The sequence below is a fragment of the Homalodisca vitripennis genome, chromosome 6 (assembly GCF_021130785.1).
Source record: "Homalodisca vitripennis isolate AUS2020 chromosome 6, UT_GWSS_2.1, whole genome shotgun sequence".
In the NCBI taxonomy this organism is placed as follows: Eukaryota; Metazoa; Arthropoda; class Insecta; order Hemiptera; family Cicadellidae; genus Homalodisca; species Homalodisca vitripennis.
Window position 1 is genome coordinate 85,511,386 of NC_060212.1, and position 6,912 is coordinate 85,518,297.

General features: G+C 29.6%; 1 protein-coding gene across 1 annotated transcript; it reads left to right on the forward strand.

Moving 5' to 3' along the window:
* Positions 1–6,705, forward strand: LOC124365450 (vacuolar protein sorting-associated protein 29). Its single transcript, XM_046821432.1, is given in 3 exon segments — positions 1–31; positions 2,529–2,620; positions 2,622–6,705. Coding segments are annotated over 3 exon segments (567 nt in total). The 3' UTR covers positions 3,066–6,705.
* The last annotated feature ends 207 nt before the right edge of the window (positions 6,706–6,912 follow it).

Consider the following 6,912-nt stretch of genomic DNA (forward strand, 5'->3'; position numbering starts at 1 on the left):
ATGGCAGCAGCCCCATCATACCACTGGCCACGTAAGTTATTGACATCTATATTATTAGTCTTCAAGACTTTTAATTAACGTTTTCGCCAACTCACTCACCGTAGTAGAGGTTAGAGGCATGAACTTTTAAAATTGCACACAAATCTGATAGTCGTTTTGAGAATTCAATGTCACATAACGTAGACACAATGAAAACTGTTCAACTGTTAAAACTTCGGAGGTTTAATAAGCGAGAATGCAAAAACTTTGCTTCCTTTACTTGCTATTTTTTAATTATAGATTGGTTGCAAGCATCAGCAATAACTTGAATTTGAAAGTTCTGATTATGTTGCATTTCTGCCACATGCCTTAAAACGAATTCTTAAATGTTGGTCTCTCTCTTCAATTCTCTCTCTGATCAAAGCTCAAAAGTTTCCCTGGTTTTGAAAATACATGGATTACCAAAGGAATCCTGATTTCGAGAGAAAAACTCAAATTTTTTATCCGAAGTTAAGAGAAGCTCAGAAGATAATAACTTTGAAGTTTTTTTACCGGAACCATAAAAAGATGTATAGAAGAGTTATTCAGCTGTAAAAGCATGTGATATCTTAATTTCAATAAACTCTTCCAAAAATATCTCAAAAACTATGTGGGGCATTATTAACAATAAAGTCAAAGATTCGAAAAAAATTCAAATTAAAATTGGAGATCGAATTGTGGATGATGAGGGTGGATGAGGTAGCAAATGAATTTAAGCTTTTTGCAACTGTATCCTGTAAGCAAGGAACTCGCCCATCATCACATCAAGTCAAACCCATTCAAAAGACAAAGTCCAGTACCCCGCAATGGTTCTGGAACCTGTCGTTGAGGAAGAGGTGGATAGAATCATTCAGCAGCTACCACCGAAAAAGTCCAATGATATTAATTTAATGTCAATGTGGCTCATCAAACAATGCTCTAAGAATAATGTGAGGCCTTTGACTATATAGTTAGTCTGACATTTCGCACAGGAGTTTTCCCCTCACTCTACAGTGAAAAGTCCCCACAAAGACTATATGCTCTGTGAATGAGAAAGAATACCTTTATCGAGTTGGTATCTTAATTATCCATGAATAGCTGTACATTACTATTACACAAATAACAAACTTAAATCTATTTGGCTTAACATGATTTGTCAGTTAGATAATGGTAGTCGATGTGAACGGACTAATGCAAAGTTTCACTTTCTAATTATTGTTTACAGTATACAGCTTTTTTATAATTGTGGTTGATTTAACCCATAGTAACTAAATCAAATTATAAACGAACTATTTAACGATTTTAATTCTAATTGCCGTTTTTTGGCTCGTATTAAAATTTTAATTATTTTATACTAATCAATTGATGATTCTTATACGGTACATTTTTGTATTTAAAATTTTAGAGTTGCAAACCTATGGAAAATGCAAGTAACTGTAGAAGTATCAGTATTTAATACGAGATATTTCAAATCAGAATAATATATTTTAAATGTCTGTGACACCAAAAGCCCTTAAGGTGGTCAGTGTGTATTTTAAAATTTACAGTTGATGTCTGAAAGAACCGGAATAAGCATTCGTGTATGCATTGTATACGCATAATATGTACATACATTCAAACACACAAGACAGTATAAAATGAATAAGTGTAATACGAATGCAAGAATGCATCAGTTGCATCTACTCCTGTGCCTATCAAAAACTCCCCCACCCAATTTAAGAAATTGTTTGTTAAAGCTCTCAAAGTTCTAACAAAGGCTAATGGTATAAAAAAGTGCAATAGAATTTAACCAAGATGTTGAAGATAGGAATGAGTATTTAAAACAACACTTTATATTTATAGTGTGCAGTTTGAAAATTTGACACTTTTGCAACGTACGATGATTGCATTGGATGAAGTTATTTAAAGTCCTAATAGTAACAATTGTAGAAGTGGTGTTGAGGAATTAATCATATATTGAAGCAATGTATTTGTTATATTAAGGAACGTAAACATATGTTTGAAAAAACTGAAGAAAGAACATTTTGCAACTGCACAACATTTTTAACTATCCTTCTCATTTTTAACGGGTTATTATCATCTCTGGGAACACATTTCGAAATTTCTAACAGACGAAAAAATAAAGATTTTGAATTTACAAATGTATAAATTTAAATGGTCTGAAAATGAAATCTAAACACATTATTAGTGGAATGAAAGTTAAAGTGAAAAAATATGGCAACTAAATCAGTTATTACATTTTGAAGACAAAATATGTGTGGCTTCATGGTATAAATACCAAGCCCAAAATAAAAAAGTTCTGTTTCAGCAGCTAAAACGAGAGTGTGGTTGTGATATCGGCTGAAGTTACATAGTTGTGTCACCAATAAATGTCAACACATTACTGTTCTGAAATATTATATATATTTGTGAGTGTTTTTGATAAGGACTGTGTGAATTACTTCAAACTCTTTGTACAACTGAGTTAAATTAAATCTGACTTAAACCCAGTAATATTAGTTTACTTAAAAACAGAAAATGTTAGTGTTTAGTGTTGGGAGATTTGCACATTCCTCATAGATGTAGCAGCTTACCTTCAAAATTCAAGAAACTTCTTGTTCCAGGACGCATTCAGCACATTCTTTGTTACTGGTAACTTGTGCACTAAAGAATCTTTTGATTATTTGAAAACATTGGCTAGTGATGTTCATGTCGTACGTGGAGATTTTGATGAAAACATGAATTATCCTGAACAGAAAGTTGTTACAGTAGGGCAATTTAGAATTGGTTTATGTCATGGTCATCAGGTTGTTCCTTGGGGTGATCCTGAATCCTTAGCTTTGGTTCAACGTCAACTAGATGTAGATATTCTAATATCTGGTCATACTCACAAATTTGAAGCTTATGAGCATGATAACAAGTTTTATATTAACCCGGGATCTGCTACAGGCGCATACAACCCTCTAGACTCCTCGATCATTCCTTCTTTTGTATTGATGGATATACAAAGTACAACTGTTGTCACATATGTATACCAGTTGGTTGGTGATGAAGTAAAAGTGGAAAGAATTGAGTACAAGAAGAGCTAAACATTTCATTACTATCGCCAATTGAAAAATTGTATTTTATTCAATTATTTGTATATTTTTGTTATACTAATGTATTATGTTTAGAAACATTCTAAAATTAAATTTTATTTATGTATTTTAATAGGCTAAAGAAGAAATTAAAACTATCATGAATGTTTTTTCATCAATAAACTGTAAGGTTTTAAAAGCTATCCAAGAAAATTTATGTTACTAAGTTAGTCAGCTTAAAAGTTTTGTATTTTTTTTTAAATGGGGTAGAGTAAGAGAAACGGACCCGGTTTTGTTATATTGTTAATAACAAATGATGTTGCTTATCTTAATTACAACTATTAATATAATCAACTTGATCCTAGATGGTTTATTATATTGTCCACTGTGCACTGAAGATGGTTTAGTGCCAAAACGCGTGTCTACAGTATAAAATATTGTTAGTTTCTTATTTTTAATTAATTTGAAAGATAGCCATATACTGTAGAGCCAAGGCTACCAGTATTGTGAATTGCAGTTCCATTTTTAATCCTAGAACTGGCAATGGTGAATCCTTAGCTACAGTATAATAAGCGGCTTACTACAACAATAATGCATAGAAGTAATTTATGGCCAAGGCTACCCAGTATTGTGAATTGCAGTTCCATTTTTAATCCTAGAACTGGCAATGGTGAATCATTAGCTACAGTATAATAAGCGGCTACTACAACAATCAAATCATTGATATTTATGAATATTGAATCCTTGATATTCATGATTATCTAAAACTATTGAAACTATAAAAGTTTATTTTTATGTGTAAAAGAAGTATTGGTATTTAATATTATAGGAAATAATAATACGTAAATTATATTTTTGTTATGATAGAAAAAAAAACCTCTCTACAAAAACGTCTAAACTACATTAATTTATTATAAAATTTAATTGCTGAAGTTAATGTTAAAGTTAAAACACTATCATTAAAATTTTTTTTTTATTTGCAGTGATAGTAATTTATAGGTTATTTGAAATCTTATTAACTTAAAATATTTGGCCACACTATAGTAAGCGGCCACCACCACAATCGAAGGAGCAAACCAAATTATTGATTAGAAATAGGTAAATGATAGAATACGAAAACATTCTAATTATAATAAGAATCTAATGTAATCTGTTTTTGTAGAATCAAAACGTAGCTGAACTGTACTATGATATAAATTATACATATAACCTAATTCAGTTTGTCATTGTTGTTTTTTTTATTGTTCGTTTTATAGGGTATAGATAATCAGAAATATTGATAATTTGATAGTTGTGGTGGCCATTTATCATACTGCTGCCCTGTATTTAGTAACTTCATATTCCCACTAGGCCAGGAACAAAACACTGTTAACTGCTGATAGCATAACTCTAGAAATGATATACCAATTATGTTCAATCATTTAAGTGATGATGCCGCATATGAAGAGCATTTACATACTTTCATATTGTAATATAGTTTTCCACTAAAATGTGTATGCTATATTAAATCAGCTTGTTTACAAAGCAATAGCTAACAACTTGCATTGTTTGTTTATTTTCATCCGTCATAACACCCAAATTTCCATATATATATATATATATACATAATTTTAACTGTGACTACTCTAAAAAATATCACACTCACTATACTGAAAAGTGTAGTCAATATTCCTGGAAACTGTGTAACATTTGGGATCAAAAGTATATTTTGGATTTTTATATTTTATAAATTCCAAGTTAGGAACAAAATGAAATGCAGGGATGAGTAGCAAATACGTTTTTTAACGATTACAAACAATGTTGGAGGCAAAACCATTCGAACATTGGTTGTGGTTAAAATAAGCTTCAGGAAAAATACATGAACAGTTGCCCCAAAACACTGAGTCACCATAGTAATTTTGTGTGCCAGTTCTAGGATTACATGTTGTTTTTATAGCCTAAGGTTTTTCAAAGTGTTAATGTTCTTTCAAGGCCATTGACAACCCAAGTGTTTTTAGCCAAAGAATCTTTTTAATTTCATTGATATTTATTTTAAACTCCATTGTTAATGGAGTATAGTAGAAATGTTGCCAAGTCTGTAATTCTTTTCAGGTGTAATTATATTTTATGATTTTATATGCATAATGTTACATAGTTTGTTGTTTTGTGAATCTGCAATGTTATTTCCTATTAACAAGAGTTGGAGATTGTTATTTGCAGTTGAGAGACTTTCTTGTTATATCTATTCTGTTTTGAAACGGGACTTAAAATTAATTATTATAAAAGTTTGCGAGCAAGTTTTATATTTATAGTGAGCTCTTATAGTTCTGCCTGAAAACATACTAAAGTGAAATTCATTTAAAAGTACACATCACAAAAAACGTGTAATGTAGATAAAACAACATTCTGAAAATTCTCTCTATCCCTAATTCCTGTCCTCACTCGACAAAGATTCTGATTATTAAATAAAGCAAGTCTCTTCATGAGCTTATTTACCTCTTCTAAGGCTGTATATTTTTCGTCTGTATGATTATGATTTAATGTGTTTCAGATTTATATTAGATTATGTTGTGACACAGTCTTTCTATTTTGCATGTTTTTACTATCCTGTATATAATAAAAGAAAATACATTTTACCATCTTATAACTGTATTTAAGAAGTTGAGAAGATAGAAACGATTAAAGTTTCTGAATGCTAATTGAGTACTATTCATAACCAGAAGTTGAATTCTTTCTATATTTAATAGTGTTAAATAATAGTAATACGTATCCATATAGAATTTTCTAATAATTTACTATTTTTGTTATATTAAAGGTTTTTTCCCTCAATTTTTTTTTTGTAAAATCTCTTTATATTTATCTTTGACACAGAATATATTGCAAATTAAGAAAAAATACTCCATTTAGCTTTGATTATGCTATATGTAGTAAGAAAATATATTATATCTAATGTTTTTTGTAAGATTTAATGTTAACTTACCTAATATCCTGCAAAACAGTCATTACACAATGAGTGTGGTTATGTCATGCTATCAACTGACATAAGGTAATAACTACATTTTATGTTAAATGCTATTGAAATGATGTAACGTTTTAATAAAGTTTCTTCTGAAGTTTTCACACTTTATGTGTGTTTAAAAAAGTCTATGTCGTAATTGTGGTAATTCGTTATGTTCAACTAGTACTGTATTTATGAAATATTAGTTACATTAACCTATTTATTGCAAGTTATCAGTTTTTGACGTTCAAAAGTCTGACTGACTAACATATTGTTAATTTAAAAATAACAGGTTTATTTTTGTACTGTAAAACTTTTTTTATGTCTTTCTGTAGTTGCAAAATTTTAAATTTAACTCTCCTCAATGTGTATGTAGATGAAGACTTCTTTGAAATTTCACAAACAATTGACACTGTTTATAATTAGTTACCTACAATTATTGTAAAAGCTGAAATTTTGGTTTGATACTTAAAAAATCTTTTGAATCGTTTTAAACTTGATTTCAAGTTTCAGGAAAAAATAAAGAGATTTAAAAAATCTTTTCGAGACCAAACACACAGTGACATGTTTGGACATTTATACCTTTTGTTGATAATTATGATTGAATATTCTTATAAAATATTGTTATTGTATGTATAATTTTACAACAAATGATCAATTATATTTGTATACAAGTATTGAGCATTTTAATTTGATTTCCAATCTTTCCGCTTCCTAAATGATCCTTTATCTTAAAAATATTGTCTTAAATAAGTAACTTTGAGGACAGTTTATATATTTACAGTACCAATATGTTCAAAAGAGGACAGGGTTAGACTGTCTACTATATTCTAGGTGGACTAAGTAAGAATTTCTAGTATTGTAACAATGACAGTTGCTATT